Source organism: Salmo salar, chromosome 06, assembly GCF_965601325.2.
Source record: "Salmo salar chromosome 06, fSalSal1, whole genome shotgun sequence".
Lineage (NCBI taxonomy): Eukaryota > Metazoa > Chordata > Actinopteri > Salmoniformes > Salmonidae > Salmo > Salmo salar.
Window position 1 is genome coordinate 87,629,538 of NC_138296.1, and position 21,546 is coordinate 87,651,083.

General features: G+C 39.1%; 1 protein-coding gene across 1 annotated transcript in view; it reads right to left on the reverse strand.

Moving 5' to 3' along the window:
• LOC106608239 (neurexin-3b) overlaps positions 1 to 21,546 on the reverse strand; it is a 651,982-nt gene that overhangs the window by 384,570 nt on the left and 245,866 nt on the right. Inside the window, exons 11-17 of the mRNA XM_082977050.1 lie at positions 20,070 to 20,096; positions 18,400 to 18,519; positions 17,907 to 18,019; positions 17,356 to 17,624; positions 15,787 to 15,977; positions 15,084 to 15,257; positions 8,081 to 8,200 (exon numbers count right to left, since the gene is read on the reverse strand). Coding sequence (XP_082833176.1) covers positions 8,081 to 8,200; positions 15,084 to 15,257; positions 15,787 to 15,977; positions 17,356 to 17,624; positions 17,907 to 18,019; positions 18,400 to 18,519; positions 20,070 to 20,096 — 1,014 coding nt within the window. The remainder of the gene's footprint in view (positions 1 to 8,080; positions 8,201 to 15,083; positions 15,258 to 15,786; positions 15,978 to 17,355; positions 17,625 to 17,906; positions 18,020 to 18,399; positions 18,520 to 20,069; positions 20,097 to 21,546) is intronic.

Genomic DNA, 21,546 nt, shown 5'->3' on the forward strand with positions numbered 1-21,546 from the left:
TCTCCCAACCATCCAGGAACAGTTTGGTGATGAACAATGCCTTTTCCAGCATGCTGGAGCACCTTGCCATAAGGCAAAAGTGATAACTATTTGGCTCGGGGAACAAAACATCGATATTTTGGGTCCATGGCCAGGAAACTCCCCAGACCTTAATCCCATTGAGAAATTGTGGTCAATCCTCAAGAGGTGGGTGGACAAAAAGAAACCCACAAATTCTGACAAACTCCAAGCATTGGTTATGCAAGAATGGGCTGCCATCAGTCAGGATGTGGCCCAGAAGTGAATTGACAGCATGCCAGGGCGGATTGCAGAGGTCTTGAAAAAGAAGGATCAACACTGCAAATATTGACTCTTTGCATCAACTTCATGTAATTGTCAATAAAAGCCTTTGACACATGAAATGCTTGTAATTATACTTCAGTATTCCACAGTAACATCTGAGAAAAATATCTAAAGACACTGAAGCAGCAAACTTTGTGAAAATTAATATTTGTGTCATTCTCAAAACTTTTGGCCACGACCTACACCTCCTGTCTCAGCCTCCGGTATTTATGCTGCAGTAGTTTATGTGTCGGGGGGCTAGGGTCAGTCTGTTATATCTGGAGTATTTCTCCTCTCTTATCCGGTGTCCTGTGTGAAATTAAGTATGCTCTCTAACCTGTTGGGGCTAGGGGGCAGTATTTGCACGGCCGGATAAAAAACATACCCAAATTAATCTGGTTACTACTCCTGCCCAGTAACTAGAATATGCATATAATCAGTAGATTTGGTTAGAAAACACTCTAAAGTTTCTAAAACTGTTTGAATGGTGTCGGTGAGTATAACAGAACTCATATGGCAGGCAAAAACCTGAGAAGATTTCATGCAGGAAGTGGAAATCTGATTTGTGGAATCACCTTCAACACTTTGCCTATGAAACACACCGTGAGTTAGGATTCATTTAGCACTTCCTAAGGCTTCCACTAGATGTCAACAGTCTTTACAAAGTGGTTTGAGTCTTCTCCGGTAAAAACTGACCAAACGAGAGGCCTGGAAAGTTGGTCATGGGGGAGGGATTACTACTATGACGCGGACGCCCGTGGGTACCCTCTCGTTCCGAAACGTTTAGTAAGACAATGCAATCGTCCGCCTTGAATATTATTGAAGCTCTGATTGAAAAAGGCCCTAAGATTTATGTTATACAACGTTTGACATTTTTGAACGAACGTAAATATATATTTTTTGCACATTCGTGAAGACAAGTCCCGCGCGCCTCGTAAATTTTGAGTAGCCTTCGGAACGCGCTAACAAGAAGGAGCTATTGGCACATAAATTATAAACTTTTTCGAACAAAACTACATTTGTTGTGGACCTGGGATTTCTGGAAGTGCCTTCTGATGAAGATAATCAAAGGTAAGTGAATAATTACAATAGTATATTTGATTTTAGATGACTCCAAGATGGGGCTAACCTGTATCGCCTAGCCTATTTTTCTGAGCATAGCACCTCGTTTATTGCAAAGTGTGATTTCCCAGTAAAGTTATTTTTAAATCTGGCAATGCGGTTGCATTCACGAGATGTTAATCTATAATTCTTTGAATGACAATATTATATTTGACCAATGTTTTCGAATAGTAATTTTGTAAATTGTAGCGCTGTTTCACCGGAAGCATTTGAGGGAAAATATTTTCTGAACGTCACACGCCGATGTAAAATGCTGTTTTTATATATAAATATGAACTTTATCGAACAAAAAATGCATGTATTGTGTAACATGATGTCCTAGGAGTGTCATCTGATGAAGATTGTCAAAGGTTAGTGCTGCATTTAGCTGTGTTTTGGGTATTTGTGATGCATGCTAGTTGCTTTGAAAATGGCAGTGTGATTATTTTTGGCAGGGTACTCTCCTAACATAATCTAATGTTTTGCTTTTGCTGTAAACCCTTTTGAAATCGGACAACGTGGTTAGATTCAGGAGAGGTGTATCTATAAAATGGTGTAAAATAGTCATATGTTTGAGAAATTGAAGTTATAGCATTTATGAGGTATTTGTATTTCGCGCGACACGATTCCACTGGCTGTTGACTAGGGTGGGACGCAAACGTCTCAGGTTCCCAGACAGGCTAATTCTCTCTTTCTCTCTTTCTCTCTCTTGGAGGACCTGAGCCCTAGGACCTTGCCTCAGGACTACTTGACATGATGACTCCTTGCTGTCCCCAGTCCACCTGGCCGTGCTGCTGCTCCAGTTTCAACTGTTCTGCCTGCAGCTATGGAACCCTGACCTGTTCACCGGATGTGCTACCTGTCCCAGACCTGCTGTTTTTAACTCTCTAGAGACAGCAGGAGCGGTAGAGATACTCTCAATGATCGGCTATGAAAAGCCAACTGACATTTACTCTTGAGGTGCTGACTTGATACACTCTCGACAACTGTGAATATTATTATTTGACCATGCTGGTAATTTATGAACATTTGAACATCTTGGCCATGTGCTGTTATAATTTTCACTCGGCACAGCCAGAAGAGGACTGGCCACCCATCATAGCCTGGTTCCTCTCTAGGTTTCTTCCTAGGTTTTGGCCTTTCTAGGGAGTTTTTCCAAGCCACCGTGCTTCTACACCTGCATTGCTTGCTGTTTGGGGTTTTAGGCTGGGTTTCTGTACAGCACTTTGAGATATCATCTGATGTAAGAAGGGCTATATAAATACATTTGATTTGATTTGATTTGACTGTAGAGGGGAGTTATGTACTGTAATGTAGAGGGGAGTTACAGTATTACTGTGATGTAGACGGGAGTTATGTACTGTAAAATAGAAGGGAGTTACAGTATGTACTGTGATATAGAAGGGATTTATGTACTGTAATGTAGAAGACGTATGTACTGTAATGGAGAGGAGTTATGTACTGTAATGTAGAAGGACGTTATGTGCAGTGGATTGATTCTGTCGGTATGCTTGCTGCTTGCCTTACTGCCCGTCTGCCTGCCTGCCAGCCAGCCCGCCTGCCAGCCTGCCCGTCTGTCTGACTGTCTGTCTGCTTGCCTCAATTACTGCTGCTTGCCTGCCTGCCAGCCTACCTATCTGCCTTCCTGTCAGTATATCTGCCAAACTGCCTGCTGATTTCAGGCCCATGTTGGATATAATAGAGGGATTTGCAGCCAACAGTATCACAGCAGAGCTTAGACTCTGCAGTCTAACAAGACAAAAAGCCAACCATACCACAGCAGGGCTTAGACTCTGCAGTCAAACAAGACAAACAGCCAACCATACCACAGCAGGGCTTAGAATCTGCCGTCCAACAAGCCAAACAGCCAACCGTACAGCAGTGTGGATTAGACTCTGCAGTCCAACAAGACAAACAGCCAACAGTATCACAGCAGGGCTTAAACTCTGCATTCTAACAAGACAAACAGCCAACCGTACCACAGCAGGGCTTAGACTCTGCAGTCCAACAAGACAAAGAGCCAACTGTACAACAGCAGGGCTTAGAATCTAGCTACTAGCTAGTAGTCAGCTAACCACTGCTAGCTGTCATCAGCTAACCTTCAGCTCAGAAAGCTCTCACCAGTTTGTACAACGCGACTCAAGCCAGAGCATAACTGACCTATTTTCTCTCCATATCCCCGGATTCCTACCGCAAACTCTGAACCTTTTCATCTGGATCATCGCAGCTATCTAGCTGCAATCTGAGTGACTACTCCTTGCTAACGTCTGTCCCGAAGCAAGCACCAATTAGCCTGGAGGTAGCCCATGCTAGGCCCATTCTCCCGGCTAGCTGAAGAGGCCCATCAACCACTCCTGGGCTACAATACCCGGACCCCTTCTACTGCCGGTACGGGGCAGGGAACCCCGCCGATCCTTCATGTCTGGACTACCGACGTAATCTGCTCGAGGGGGTACTCAACTGGCCCCTACGTTGCGACGTCCCCTGAATGCCCATCTGTTAGCCTGCTAGCCGTGGCCCGTTAGCTGCCAGCCACGGCCCGCTAGCTGTCTAGAGCATATTGGGCTGTTAGCTGAATAGATCCATCGTCCAATTTCTTGGGCCACTATACCTATTTTGCTAATTGGACTTGGACCCCTCAGCTACTCGGAACACTCCTAATCCATCACGACTGGTCTATCGACGTCACCACACGCGGAGGCTAAAAGAGACTTTCCTCCGTCGTGACGTCCCTCTAAGGCCCTTCTGCTACTTTGCTAGCCCCGGCCTGCTAGCTGTCTGAATCGCCGTATCTCCAGCCAGCCCAACCACTCACTGGACCCCTATGATCACTCGGCTACGCATGCCTCTCCCTAATATCAATATGCCTTGTCCATTACTGTCCTGGTTAGTGATTATTGTCTTATTTCACTGTAGAGCCTCTAGCCCTGCTCAATATGCCTTAACCAACCATTTAGTTCCACCACCCACAAATGTGGTGACATCACCTGGTTAAAACGTCTCTAGAGACAATATCTCTCAATATCGCATTACTCAATGCCTAGGTTTACCTCCAATGTACACACATCCTACCATACCTTTGTCTGTACATTATGCCTTGAATCTATTCTATCGCACAAGGAATCCTGCTCCTTTTACTCTCTGTTCCGAACGTACTAGACGGCCAATTCTGATAGCCTTTAGCCGTACCCTTATCCTACTCCTCCTCTGTTCATCTGGTGATGTAGAAGTAAATCCAGGCCCTGCAGTGCCTAGCTCCACTCCTACTCACCAGGTGCTCTCATTTGTTTACTTCTGTAACCGTAAAAGCCTTGATTTCATGCATGTTAACATTAGAAGCCTCCTCTCTAAGTTTGTTTTATTCACTGCTTTAGCACACTCTGCCTACCCAGATGTCCTAGCCGTGTCTGAATCCTGGCTTAGGAAGACCACCAAAAACCCTGAAATGTCTATCCCTAACTATAACATTTTCCGACAAGATAGAACTGCCAAAGGGGCGGTGTTGCAATCTACTGCAGAGATAGCCTGCAGGGTTCTGTCTTACTATCCAGGTCTGTACCCAAACAATTCGAGCTTCTACTTTTAAAAATCCACCTTTCCAGAAACAAGTCTCTCACCATTGCCACTTGCTATAGACCACCCACTGCCCCCAGCTGTGCCCTGGACACCATATGTGAATTGATTGCCCCCCATCTATCTTCAGAGCTCGTGCTGCTAGGTGACCTAAACTGCTTAACACCCCAGCCATCCTACAATCTAAGCATGATGCCCTCAATCTCACACAAATTATCAATGAACCCACCAGGTACAACCCCAAACCCGTAAACACAGGCACCCTCATAGATATCATCCTAACCAACTTGCCCACCAAATACACCTCTGCTGTTTTTAACCAAGATCTCAGCAATCATTGCCTCATTGCCTGCATCCGTAATGGGTCTGCGGTCAAACGACCACCCGTCATCACTGTCAAACGTTCCCTAAAACACTTCAGCGAGCAGGCCTTGCTAATTGACCTAGCCCGGGTATCCTGGAAGGATATTGACCTCATCCCGTTAGTAGAGGATTCCTGGTTATTCCTTAAAAGTGCCTTCCTCACCAACTTAAATGAGCATGCCCTATTCAAAAAAGCCAATTCTTACTTTGGCCGCCTTTCCTTCCAGTTCTCTGCTGCCAATGACTGTAACGAACTGCAAAAATCCCTGAAGCTGGAGACTCATATCTCCCTCACCTCTTGAGGATACCGTAGGATAGGCCACGGCGCAAATGCCACAGCGCATTTTGAAAAAAAATCGTTCCCATTTTCAACGGCCTACTAATCAAACTCAGAAGATAGGGCATGCATATACTTATTATATATGGATGGAAAACACTCTAAAGTTTCTAAAACTGTTTGAATGGTGTCTGTGAGTATAACAGAACTCAAATGGCAGTCAAAACCCCGAGACCGATTGAAACAGGAAGTGGAATTCTGAATTGTGGACTTGACTTCTCATCTTTCCTTATTAATCACACCGTTAACCATGGTTCAGTGAGCACTTCCTATTGCTTCCACTAGATGTCGCCAGTCCTTTCACAGTGGTTTGAGCCTTATAGAGTCAAAACTCAGTGAATGACACGAGTTTGAAATTGGTCACAGGGGATGGGCCATCACCATTATGACGCCGGCGGCCATGTCTGCCCCCACCTTTGGATACGGTTTTAAAGGCCATGACATCATCCCCCTCGAATCTTATTGGCTCTCTTGGTGTTAGAGGCCCTGAAGATTTATTTTATACAACGTTTGACATGTTTGAACGAACCTACATGCGCGAGCATTGCATTTATTCTGAACTTCAGAGCTGCGCTTCGAGAGAGCCATAGGACGCGCTACCAACATCAGGTTAATGGAACGTGAAGTATGGACTTTTTGACCGAAAATACATCTGTTGTGGACCTGGGATGCTTTCTGATGAAGACAACTAAAGGTAGGCGATTATTGACAATATTATACAAGATGAGATGGTACATGCTATTGCGTCCAAGATGGCGCCGAGCTCTGTATATTAGCTCATTTTCTGAGTATCGCATCTCCTTTTATTGCAAAGTGTGATTACCCAGTAAAGTTAATTTAAAATCTGGTATGACAGGTGTTCTCAAGAGATATTCATCTATAAATGTTAGATTGACAATATACATTTAAAAAATCGTTATAGGATAGTAATTTAGGGAAATGTAGCATTGTTTACCGGGACGCTTTTGAGGGGAAATTATGTAGTCAACATCAGACAGAGATGTAAAATGCTGTTTTTATATATAAATATGACCTTTATTGAACAAAAGAATGCATGCATTGTATAACATGATGTCCTAGGGGTGCCATCTGATGAAGTTTGTAAAAGGTTAGTGCTGCATTTAGCTGTTTTTTGATTATATGTGATGCAAGTGGTTGGTCGGAAAATGGCTATGAAGCTGCTTTTTACGATGGACTCATCTAATATAATCTAATGATTTGCTTTTCCTGTAAAACCTTTTTGAAATCGGACGACGTGGGTCGATTCAGGAGAGGTGTATCTATAAAAAAAACAAAAAAATATATATATATTTTTTTTAAATTATGATTTTTTTTTTAATGCTAATTGGCGATATGATTTTTCGCTGGATTTTGATCCCGCTAACGGGATCAGACGCTGAAGAGGCACCAGCTGTCAGAGCAGCTCACAGATCACTGCATCTGTAAATAGCCCATCCAACTACCTCATCCCCATACTGTATTTATTTATTTATCTTGCTCCTTTGCACCCCAGTATCTCTACTTGCACATTCATCTTCTGCACATCTACCATTCCAGTGTTTAATTGCATTATTGTAATTACTTCGCCACCCTGGCCTATTTATTGCCTTACCTCCCTTATCCTACCTCATTTGCACACACTGTATATAGACTATTTCTACAGTATTATTGACTGTATGTTTGTTTACTCCATGTGTAACTCTGTGTTGTTGTAAGTGTCGAACTGCTTTGCTTTATCTTGGCCAGGTCGCAGTTGCAAATGAGAACTTGTTCTCAACTAGCCTATAAAGGTGAAATAAATATTAAATTAGTTGTGCCCTGGGCAGAGCAGAGTGGCCCCTCCATTACACTGTCTAATTAAAGACACTGCAAATTGAAGAGGAGAGTCCCCATCGTCACGGGGATAAGAGCCACACACACACACACACACACATTCGAGAAAGCTATTTAGGGAAGTTTATGCAATGCCTGCTAGGGCAGAAGTAGAAGCTTCACATATCATCAGTCACACACTCAACTCAACTCCTGAGTTACTAAAGCTCCAAGACTCTGTAACCACACAACAACAAAGTGTGACACTGAGAACCGTTTCAACCCGTTTTGTACTGTGTATCTCTAAGGCATGTTACGGAGATAGTAGAACATACTGTATGCATTGGAAACAGAGTCAGAATAACAGCTTGCATCATGCAGATAATCAATGTGCCCCTGAGGACTCACAGTAGTTGCACTGCGTCCATCAGTGTAGCTGGTCACGGGGAAGTTGCAGGTGTGTGTGTCTCTGTTTGTGTGTGTGTGTATGAGAGTTGATCCCTGTGAACTGTGTTTTTCTCGGCGTCTTCGCATCGGTCTACATATACATAGTTAAAGTTAAACGGTACTCACGGTCGTTGCACTGTGTCCCTGTGTAAGAGGTCATTGTGCAGTCGCAGGTAAAGTTCTCCCACTGTTGAATACACACGCCCATGTTGGTACAGGAGTCCTCCTGGCAGGTGGTGCTGGGTCCTGTTGGAACAGACAGGGTGTAAAGGGGTGGAGTAACCACAGGGGGGGTCGGTACTGAGCCCCATCATTGGAGGTACCATGCAGTAGTGCACATTGTGTGGGAGGGGAATTGGGGGCATGCGTGCCATATCAATCCAACAGGAAGTCTCAATGTTTGGAGACAGAAAAACAGCATTCCCTCTGTTTGTTTTAACACTTCATATCACCCATTATGAACAGCCACAAACAAAAAGGACAAATACAGGATGTTTTTTACATGTGGCTTACAAAGACAGGTACTGTACAAGAGTCACAGAAAGAAAGAAAATTTGCCCACCGTCCCCCCAAAAAACTATAAAAAACAGAATATTAGAAGTAGAATAAAGTGACTATAGATGTACGACTATAGACTTAAAACACAATAGATTTACAACACTATAGATTTACGACACTCTAGAAATACAATACTATATATTTACAAAACTATAGACTCACAATACTACAGATTTGCAATACTATATACTTACAACACTATAGATTTACAATACTATAGATTTACAATACTATAGATTTACAACACTATATATTTACAATACTATAGATTTACAACACAATAGATTTACAACACTATAGATTTACAATACTATAGATTTACGACACTATAGAAATACAATACTATAGATTTACAATACTATATATTTACAAAACTATAGACTTACAATACTACAGATTTGCAATACCATATATTTACAATAGTATATATTTACATTTATAGAATTACGACACTATAGATGTACGACTATAGAATTGAAACACTATACATTTACGACACTATAGATGTACGACTATATAATTACAATACTATAGACGTACAATACTATAGATTTACAACACTATAGATTTACACCACTATAGATTTACAATACAATAGATTTACAATACTATATATTTACAACACTATATATTTACAACACTATAGATTTACAACACTACAGATTTACAATACTACAGATTTACAATACCATAGATTTACAATAATATAGATTAACAATACTATTTATGTATGACACTAAATAATTACAACACTATAAATTTACAACACAATAGATTTACAACACTTTAGATTTACAATACCATAGATTTACAAGTACAGATTTACAATACTATAGATTTACAACACCATAGATTTATGAAACTATAGACTTACATCACCATAGATTTAGAATTACAGATTTACGACACTATAGATTTACAATAATATAGATTTTTGACACTATAGACGTACGACAATATAGATTTACAACGCCATAGATTTACAAGACTTTATATTAAAAATATTATAGATTTACAACACAATAGACTTACCATACTATAGATTTATAATACTAAGGATTTATAACTAAAGATTTCTTACACTATAGATTTACAATACTATAGATTTACAATAGTATATAATAAAAATGCTATAGATTTACAATGGCATAGATTTACAAAACTATAGATTTACGACACCATATATTTACAATCATAGATTCACAACTGTAGGTTTACAAAATGATATATTCATGACACTATAGATTTACAACACTATAGATTTACACCTATAGATTACTATAGATTTACAATGATATACTTGCAACACTATAGATGTACAATACTATAGATTGACAATACTAAAAATGTACAATGATATACTTACAACTATAGATTTACAACACTATAGATTTACAACAATTTAGATTTACGACACTATAGATTTACAATACTATAGGTTTACAACTTTTGAATTTTACGACACTATAGATTTGCGACACTATAGATTTACAACAGTATACATTACAACACTATAGATAATTGACACTATAGATTTACGATACTACAGATTTACAACACTATAGATGTACAATACTATAGATTGACAATACTACAAATTTACAATGATAGATTTACGACACTATAGATTTACAATACTATATATTTACAATACTATAGATTTCCAATGCTATACATTTACAATACTATAGATTTACAATACCATTGATATACAATACAGTAGATTTACAATACTATAGGCTAAACAACAATATAGATTTACAACACTGTACATTTATAATACTATAGATTTACAATGATATAGATTTACAACACAATCGATTTACAACGCTATAGATTTACGACACTGTAAATGTAAAATTATAGATTTACAACTATAGATTTAAGACACTATAGATTTACGACACTGTAGATTTACAATACTACAGATTTACAACACTATAGATTTACAACAGTATAGATGTACAATGCTACAGATTTACAATACTATAGAATTACAATACCATAGATTTACACCACTATAGATTTACAATACTAAGAATTTACAACACTATAGATTTACAACACTATATATTTACAACACTATATATTTACACCACTATAGACTTACAACACTATAGATTTACACCAGTATAGATTTACAATACTACAGATTTACAACACTATAGATTCACACCACTACAGATTTACACCACTATAGATTTACAACACTATATATTTACAACACTACATATTTACAATTATAGATTTACACCATTTCAGATCTACACCACTACATATTTACAACACTATATATTTACAAGACTACATACTTACAATTATAGATTTACAATACTATATATTTACAACACTATATATTTACAACACTATATATTTACAACACTATAGATTTACACCACTATAGATTTACACCACTACAGATTTACACCACTATAGATTTACAACACTATAGATTTACACCACTACAGATTTACACCACTATAGATTTACAACACTATAGATTTACAACAGTATAGATGTACAATGCTACAGATTTACAATACTATAGAATTACAATACCATAGATTTACACCACTATAGATTTACAATACTAAGAATTTACAACACTATAGATTTACAACACTATATATTTACAACACTATATATTTACACCACTATAGACTTACAACACTATAGATTTACACCTGTATAGATTTACAATACTACAGATTTACAACACTATAGATTCACACCACTACAGATTTACACCACTATAGATTTACAACACTATATATTTACAACACTACATATTTACAATTATAGATTTACACCATTTCAGATCTACACCACTACATATTTACAACACTATATATTTACAAGACTACATACTTACAATTATAGATTTACAATACTATATATTTACAACACTATATATTTACAATTATAGATTTACAACACTATATATTTACAACACTATATATTTACAACACTATAGATTTACACCACTATAGATTTACACCACTACAGATTTACACCACTATAGATTTACAACACTATAGATTTACACCACTACAGATTTACACCACTATAGATTCACAAAACTATAGATTTACACCACTACAGATTTACACCACTATATATTTACAACACTATAGATTTACACCACTACAGATTTACACCACTGTAGATTTACACCACTATATATTTACAACACTACATATTTACAACACTATATATTTACAACACTACATATTTACAATTATAGATTTACACCATTTCAGATTTACACCACTACATATTTACAACACTATATATTTACAAGACTACATACTTACAATTATAGATTTACAATACTATATATTTACAACACTATATATTTACAATTATAGATTTACAACACTATATATTTACAACACTATATATTTACAACACTATAGATTTACACCACTATAGATTTACACCACTACAGATTTACACCACTATAGATTTACAACACTATAGATTTACACCACTACAGATTTACACCACTGTAGATTTACACCACTATAGATTTACAACACTATAGATTTACACCACTACAGATTTACACCACTATAGATTTACAACACTATAGATTTACAACACTACATATTTACAACACTATATATTTACAACACTACATATTTACAATTATGGAATTACACCACTACAGATTTACACAACTACATATTTACAACACTATATATTTACAACACTAAATATTTACAATTATAGAATTACACCACTACAGATTTATACTATTACATATTAACAACACTATAGATTTACACCACTATAGATTTACAACACTATAGATTTACAACTCTATAGATTTACAACACTATATATTTCCACCACTATAGATTTACAACACAATATATTTACAACACTGTAGATTTACAACTCTATAGATTTACAACACTATATATTTACAACACTGTAGATTTACAACAATATAGATTTACAACTCTATAGATTTACAATACTATATATTTACAACACTACCTATTTACAACACAATATATTTACAACACTATAGAATTGCAACACATATAGTTCAGAACAAGAACAGTAAACAAGAACAAATGAAGCCTTTAGAGTGTGCAGTACAGTAGTGCATATTCCTGAGTATGCACTCCGTTGAGACAGTTTGATGCGGTATACAATATGCAAGTGACATGGCAAGGGACCTTGTTGTTTTGGAATTTTGTTGGGTTTTTGAATGGTATTCAATGGTCAAAAACCTAAAGCAATGTTCTTTAGCGCAAAAACGTAATGAAAAGCATCTGGCAAATTCAAGCACTAATATAGTTTCATATTTACCTTCTTGGACCGTGTTTTCATGAATTCGATGATACTGTATAATTGTCAAGCCCATTCAAAAGGCCAAGGACATAAACACGGAAGTATGATGTGTCACTTGCACAGGGCATTCAAAGTCAAACTGGATGTGTGTATTCCATTCTCCACCAACCACCACCACACATATCTCACACTTCTGAATACTTTTCTAAGAGGGAATGTAGACAAGTACATGTACATAGTCAATCCGTCTGGATTAAACGAATAACATACAAAACCTTATCAAAAACCTCCAAAGAGAAAAGATTTCAAGAAAAACAAGAAATATAAACAACTGCAAATAAACAGTTGTTTAAGTGCAATAGTCTTGTGCAAGATGATATGTGAGACAAGAGAATAACTTGGGAGGTGCAACAGAAAAAGGAGAACTATAGTTGCTGGCTGAAAGTGCCTTTACTGTGTAATGAAGAGCGGTGGTATTCAGTCACCACGACCTTGTCTGTATTGGAGAGGACTCACTCTCTGAAACAGCACTTTCTCTTCTCACCAGAGAAAGGAAGGAAGGAGTGTGACAGGGTTGAGAGAAAGAGATAAAGATAGGCTGAGAGAGAGAGAGAGAGAGAGAGAGCGAGAGAGGCTGAGAGATGGTTGACTAGCAGCACTCTGAAGCTGTTGAAGCGCAGTTGCAGGATTTGCTATACTTTTCTGAACATCTCAACTTTTCCTAATGAAATAAATGAATTTGCTATACAGAGACAGGTAGACATCAACCACCGCTGGTAAGACAACGTAGTAACAGTACTACATGTAGCCCTGGGCCTGGAAATGGATCTCATGTTTTATGGATGGGCTTCTCTGTGGATGGGTTGAATTGATCGTTTTTCACATAAATCTCCTTGATTTATCTCTTTCCCTGACAATCTCTCTGTTTCTACCTTTCGGCCTCTCAGCCTCTCGGACTCTCAGCCTCTCACTATCACTCAATCTTATAACAATTTCTCTCTCAATCTATTTCGCTCCCTCTACAGCTTTTCTCATTCATGCTTCCTCTTAAGGCTCTCTTTTATCTCTTCTTTCTGTTCCTTCTGTTTCTCCAACATTTCTATTGACACTTTCAGAGAGTGAGCCTTCCTCTCCAGCAGTGGGACATGGTCGGCATGGCTACACCCAAGATGCATTGCACACAGCATTCTGTCAGTTCAGCTGCGCCTCAGGGAAGCGGTCAGAGTGAAACCTTCTACCTTGCAGGTCGGCTTTGGTGAAATCAACTTTGTTAGCGCCGAAACATAACAAACAGAACAGGAAGAAGTGGAAAAAGTTAGTGTTAGTGAGACAGCACAAGGTTAGTGTTCAGAGCGTTCAGGTATTGTAGTTACAGCTGTAGGATCTTAATTTGATCACTCTTTTGTTGCTGAGAATGTTCATGCGCCGCATGCAGGACACAAGGTTATACACGGTTATATTAACTAACAGTATTCCATTTTTCATGTAGCCTAATTTTGACCAGCTAATAGCCTAACCACCAATCAAGCAACATCACGGACTAAACATTCAAATCCAGTTGCTGCAGGATTATTTTGCTGTGGCAATACAGGTCAAATTAAGATCCTACATATGCACAGGTAGTTATAGTGATGGTAAAGGGAAGTACTTCAGGTTATGTTTAGTGGTTAATTAGTGTTCATGTGTTAGATTACAGTAAAAGGGATCAGATGGATAGACAGGGGTGTGTGTTGTAGGAATGTCATGTGAGAGAACGCTGGTCATATGGTCATATACTGATGGTTTGGCACCACCTAGTGGTGGAATGCAGAGTAATATTTTGCACCACCTAGTGGTGGAATGCAGAGTAATATTTTGCACCACCTAGTGGTGGAATGAAGTGTAATGTTTCGCACCACCTAGTGGTGGAATGAAGTGTAATGGTTTGGCACCACCTAGTGGTGGAATGAAGTGTAATGGTTTGGCAACACCTAGTGGTGGAATGAAGTGTAATGGTTTGGCAACACCTAGTGGAGGAAGGCAGTTTACTGACTAGACTAGTACATGATGCAGTAGTCTTTGATCCCAGTATACCATTTAGATTATTTCAGGTTGTGACCCTGAGTAGCCATAAATTAACTAGGCTGAAGGTGTGAGTGGGCAAGGAACAAACCATAGCCATGAGTAGAAGACACAGATCTAGTCATATAGGCTGCTTGGGTTCAATTTGGAACCGGATGCATAGTATATGTGCTCCTAAGTCAAAGAGGTCATAGGTCAGGGGTCGTACCTTCACAGCCGCGTTCGATTTGTCCGGAGCGGAACAGGGCATCATTGATGAGGTCAGGCAGACGGCCGTTGAGATCGACAGACGCCAGACAGCCCTGGAAACCCTCCCTAGAGACCACCAGCTTAGGAAGGTTCTGATACATGTTGGGCCCCAGACCTGCCACAAACAGATCACCTGGAGGGAGAGAGGAAGGGGGGGAGGGAGGGAGGCGTGGATGATCAAATGAAGGATGTAGTCAGAGAGTGTGTCAACAACATTAATTAGATGGCAGGATAATCTAGTCATGATTATAATGCCTTTAGTCAAATAAGCAAATATTGTCTGTCAAACGGAGTCATTCCAATATCCAGACTAGCATCTCATTTAGAATAAAATGGTAGTTTGCTAGTAGGAACATTGATTGCAATGTAGCAACTGTTTTGCCAGTGTTTATGTCTCTGTGATGGAAGGATATAGAAGCTTCAGTGACTTTCTGGTCTATAATACCATATAATTAGAATGACTGCAATTACTGTAATCAAATCAAATTAGACCACTGTAGACCTTACAGTGAAATGCTTACTTACAAGCCCTTAACCAACAATGCAGTTCAAGAAATAGAGTTAATAAAATATTTACTAAATAAACTAAAGTTTAAAAAAATAAAATCAAATGAAAAAGTAAGACAGAACTCGATTTCTATGTTCGCTGCTTGACCTCCTACCTTTGAGGTCTAGGTTCTTGGCTCCGTTGATGTTCTGTGTGACAGACTTGGCATCCACCTTCAGTGTGTGTGTGTTGGTGGCGTCCCTAGTGATGACTACGTTGTGCCACTGGTTGTCATTCAGAGCTCTCTCACTGTTCCCCTTCAGTAGACTGGGCCCGTTCCCCAGATCAAACACATAGTGGACAAACCTAAGATGGGGACCAAGGATTTATTACAGCTGGGGGAGCATTTAACAGTACACATTGGACAAACCTAGGATAGGGACCAAGGATTTATTACAGCTGGGGGAGCATTTAACAGTACACAGGTATCTATCTCTCTTCATGACTGTACTTGTTGTAACCTGCAAGTTACTCTGAATAAATACACTACATCTAAAATAGGAGACAAGGAAACAAGGATGCACACTATAGTACTATTAAGTGCACTTCCCCCTAAGTGCACACTTATCCTCCGCTTTACTTTGAGACACATTTCAAACGTGTGTGTCCATTAGTGTACCTACTAGACTAGAGAGGAGAAGTGGACTCAGTTGAAGTGGGTGAGTGTGGGGGATATTACTCAGATGTAGTGCCCACTACATTGAAGTGGGGGAGTGTGGGTGTGGCACAGTCATTGAAGATGATAGGAGGAACACTATGGAAGTGAGAGCTCTCCTTCTCCTCTTACCGCCAATCAATATACTTCTTAAAATGTGGCTAAAACGACCAGCAGAAGTCTATATAATTGACCCATTATCAAGTTATTCTGAAGGATGACCTTTGCCTCAGAATATCTTGCCTAGTCTTTTGGCATTTCTCACAAGTTGGCAGTGAATTTTCTTAACTATTCATGTTTTACTTGGACTATTTGAGTTTCATCACACCAATTAAAGACACTGAACCAACAAGGCCAGGTGAAGTCCATTATCTGACTCTCTTGCAAGCCCAATGCAGCATTTTTTATCTCAACATCAAATCATTTTTTGGTAACAATTAAGTACCTTACTGTAATAGTTATCTATACAAATTGTCAAAAAGCAACAAATATAGTTTTGTAGCACAAAAACAAAACAATTCTAATTTGTCTGGGAGTGGTCTGAGTGAGGGAGCTAATTGGAGGCACTTAATTGGAGGGATATCTCAAATGGCAGAAAGGTTTGGAACTCTCTTTGTTATTGGTCTATTTATACAGCCTGGTGATGTCACCAGGCATGTCAAAACTCTGTCTATGCATAACCTGGGGTTTATTCATTCCAGAAAAAGTTTACCACTTAAGAACCAAATGGAAGTAAACGGAGCAAAACGGACAAATTCAGGTAGGTGCCTCCCCGTTTCGTTTGCTCCCGTTTAAGAAACGTTTTTCAGCATATTCGTCAGAATGAGTACACCCCTGCTAATTGAAGGTCCTGTGTAGATTGTATTTTTATCCAGCAATTATCATGAAATAACACTGATCACATTTTGTTCACAAACAGTTTCATCAGCTATTGTACAATATGATACAAAACAAAAGGTACTATGACGGCACTAGGCCTTTAATTACATGACTAAATATAGTTCAATAAGGGTATCCTAAGTGACTCACCCTTTGACCAGCTCCACAGCAATGAAGTCGTTCCCGTCTCCACTGTTGAACAGTATGAATCCGTCAGGCGATGTGGTCTTGAACTGGAAGAACAGGTGCATGGTGGTGTAGGCCTGCAGGGTGGCCAGCCCCAAATAGCTGCCCTTGGACTTGAAGGTCACCGGGTCAGCAATGATGGAGCGCATGCCAAAGCGGGCGTTGAGCTCACAGAAGTCAATGTCTCCATTCTTACACATGTCAATGTAGAACATACCGTTGAACTTCAGGCCCTAGGGGTTAGAGGTTAAAGGTCAGAGGCCCGAGTTGGTTTTTGAGTATGATAATGGCGTTTGGTATCACGATAACTTAGTGAAGAAACTAATATTATGATAACTGCTTTTATCAACTGAAGAACAGTAGTATTGCACCACTTTGATTAGCCTCTACGGTTAGGGAATAATAGCCAATCCGAGGCTGTAATCTGGTCTGGCTATGATCCCCTCCTTCCCGTGCAGGTCAGTGCCTGGCAGATGCCAAATGATGATTTATGATTGAACACGTGCTGGTCCTACCTGCAGGTGTCCAATGAAAGAGGAGGGGGAGGACGAGATGAAACGCTTCTCTGTCAGAATGCCTGTCTCCACATTATGGAACTCCAGACGGGTGTGGTCGCCTGCCATCTGGCCTGGAGAGAGAGAAGGGGACAGAGAGAGAGAGAGAGAGAGAGAGAGAGAAAGAGAGAGTGAATGGGAGAGAGAGAAAGAAGAGAGAGCGAGAGCGATAGAATGAGAGGGAGAATGAGAGAGGGAGAGAGAATGAGAGAGGGAGAATGAGAGAATCAGAGAGAGAAAGAGAGAGAAAGAGAGAGAGAGAGAGAGAGAGAGAGAGAGAGAGAGAGAGAGAGAGAGAGAGAGAGAGAGAGAGAAACATAGGGAGGGTCGAAGGGAGGGTCGAAGGGGTAAGGAGGAGGGAGAAAGGTAGGATAGGAATTTCAAAGGATTTCACCTCTTTATTAGTAAAAAAAGAGCAAATATATTCTCTTCGAATCAGAACCAGTAATAGTACCTTCAGACATGTCTTCATCGACTGTCAGTTTGAAGTTTTTACCGCGTCGGACCACTCTGACAGAGTGCCAGTCATTATCATTGAGCTTTTGGCCCGCATATAGAGTCTCTGGTCCCTTGCCTGAGAACGACCGTTAGTTAGTTCAGCATTAGGGTTAGTCAGCAACACAAACCAAACCTTTGTTTTTTCTGGGTGAGCTGGGTTTGTCTACCAGTAACCAATTTCTGTCGGCCAGAAAATGAGAAAGTATTTTGGGGACACTGATTCTAGCTGGGATCTCGTATGCGGGACACTAGGTTGGGTTGCTTTCTGTGCATGTTCTGTTTACTTTGCCCACTCTAAAATCAAAGAGTTGGTTTGGCTTACAACAAAAATAGAGGAGAAAAGACCTGAAGAGATGATAATACATTACAAAGATATATATTTGTACTTGATTATCTACCATCTCTTAAGATTCTAAATACAGTAAGATAATAGCTGCTGTTACTCTAAGACTCTAAATACAGTAAGATAATAACCACTGTTACTCTAAGATTATAAATACAGGAAAATAATAATAGATGTTACTCTAACACTAAAAATACAGTAAAATAACAACTGGTGTTACTCTAACACTATAAATACAGTAAAATAATAACCGCTGTTACTCTAAGACTCGAAATACAGTAAGATAACTGCTGTTACTCATAAAAGGGCTCAGATCCTTTTTCAAGGAGCAGAAATGCAGAAATACAGGCAGAATCAAATGTACCTATGTATGGAGAATGTTTCTTCAAAAACTAATTCCTCAACCACCCACAAGAGGGCGTGTCAAGCCCATGGTGTGCGACCCCAGGGAGTTCAATGTTTATGTTTATGTGTGTGTGTGTGTGTGTGTGTGTGTGTGTGTGTGTGTGTGTCTGTGTTTGGTTAATTACACACCATTACCTGCAGCCTCATTAGGTGTGGTGTGTAATCAGAGACATTGATCAGTATAATTAGAGTGAATGAGTGTGTCTGATCTGTCACTCAAACTGAGATCCACTGTCAAATAGAGCTGCAGCTGGGACACACTGTCAACCTCCGGTAGACATCCACACACACACACACACACACACACACACACACACACACACACACACACACACACACACACACACACACACACACACACACACACACACACACACACACAACAGCACAAAGAACAATCTCAAATAGAAAACATCCTTTGCAAACATTATTCAGGGCGTAAACCAAGTCCTTCTCATTAACACACAAGGCCCTTGACTGTTGTCATGTTGTCATGACCAAAACAAACTCAAAGACCTCTTTATGAGTAAGAGCAGTATCACTAAATCTTTATAAGCCACACTACAATGTAACAAACATGTACCTTTAAAGAAAAATGTACATGTGAATTTCTGTAACATTTTTAAAGATGTATTTTTTTTAACCAACCTTAAAAAGATCAAGAAAAGTTGGCTAATTGAGTTGAGTTAACGTATAGCTAATTATGTATAGAAACATCTCACTTTAATCATAAGGTCTTTGATCTTAACTGATCTATTAGCAATGCAATTTCCTTGTCACACTTCTGTACATTATCCTATCTATACAAATCATGTCAAAAATAACGATATCATATTCATTTAAAGAAGAATTCTCCATCAAGTGGAGTATAGACTTACTGGTGTTACAGTTTATCCTGACACAGTCTAGATAGGGGGGAAATAAGTGACAGATGAAATCGCATCCTTCAAGGTAAAAGCTGCTGACATCCAAGAACAGAAACTCCACCTTCCGGGGACGGTCACATGACATCGGCGGCCATTTCAGGTAGTTAGGGTAACTTGTGATGATGGTCAACATCAAACTGCCATTTTGGATCTATATCTTCTTTTAAGTTTGATCATTACATTTTATTTGATTTAACATGAAATTAGACTTTTCTTTTTATTGAAATACTTGTTGTCCATAGTGAAAATATATTTGTAGGTCTGAATAGATGCATAAAATATCTTACAAAATATAATGTTGTTTTCAAATTTCAACATGTTTTTTTATAGTTTAGGATTTTAAGCCTCTTTTTTAAAATGGCCGCTTGCAGTTCATTGGCCACATCGATTTACTAACCCAGCATTTTGTAACCATAATTTGTTATTCTCCACCTGTAGCCGTCAGTTATTTATATCAAATGTATATCATATTGGAGTATGATACATCCTACACTTTAGGCCACAAACGGTATACAAGATAGGTCTATATCTCAACCAATAGGGAATAAGTAGTGCTGTGATTGGTCAGGTGATCTGGGTTAGGATCCATGTGACCCAGCTCGTCATGTACAGTCAACCGCAACAGAAAAGTGGGAGCAAACAGCGTCGATCCAGTCAGCACCAGCGCCGTACAGTGGCCTAGCAGGACCTCAGAGGGTTCCAGCGTACCCCAGACCTCAGCACTAACACAAAGATAGCAAAGGTGTAGGCTATATGTGTATGAATGAAACCAGCCAAATCACATTAGATATTGTATATTGAAGTCCTATATAGTAGTCAGACTCTGAGAATAATATTTGGCAATATTAGGAAAGTGACAGTTATAATGTGTCCATAACATAATGTAAAACTGAGTGAAATACACAGATCAATTTCCATTGATCCCCCATCTTTATAGGCATACAGATGTAGAATCTTAATTTGAGACAGTTTGCTACAGCAGGAAAATAGTCTTGCAGCAACAGGAAAAGTGAATAATTATTTTCGTAGGAGTTGATACATTTTTCGTTAGGGTAAATCAAGTCTAAAAGCCTTTTTAAAACTCAGATACAAGAAAATGATCAGCAACAAAAGTGTGATCAAATTAAAGCAATTCAATATAGTTTAGTAGAACCTTCAAGGGATCTTAAAATTCTAAATCATTTAGCAAAATGATCATTTGTATGACCTTAAAACAATTCCATATGATATTAGTACCCCCCTATGGGTTAAGATCCTACATATGTATGTGTTGACAGCAGTGGAGGCTTCTGAGGGGAGGACGGCTCATAATCATGGCTAGAATAGAGTGTAATGGCTGGAATGGAGTTTGATACCATTCCATTCAGTCCATGCAGTGCATTATTATTATCCGTCCCCTCAGCAGCCTCTACCGGTTGACAGATACAGT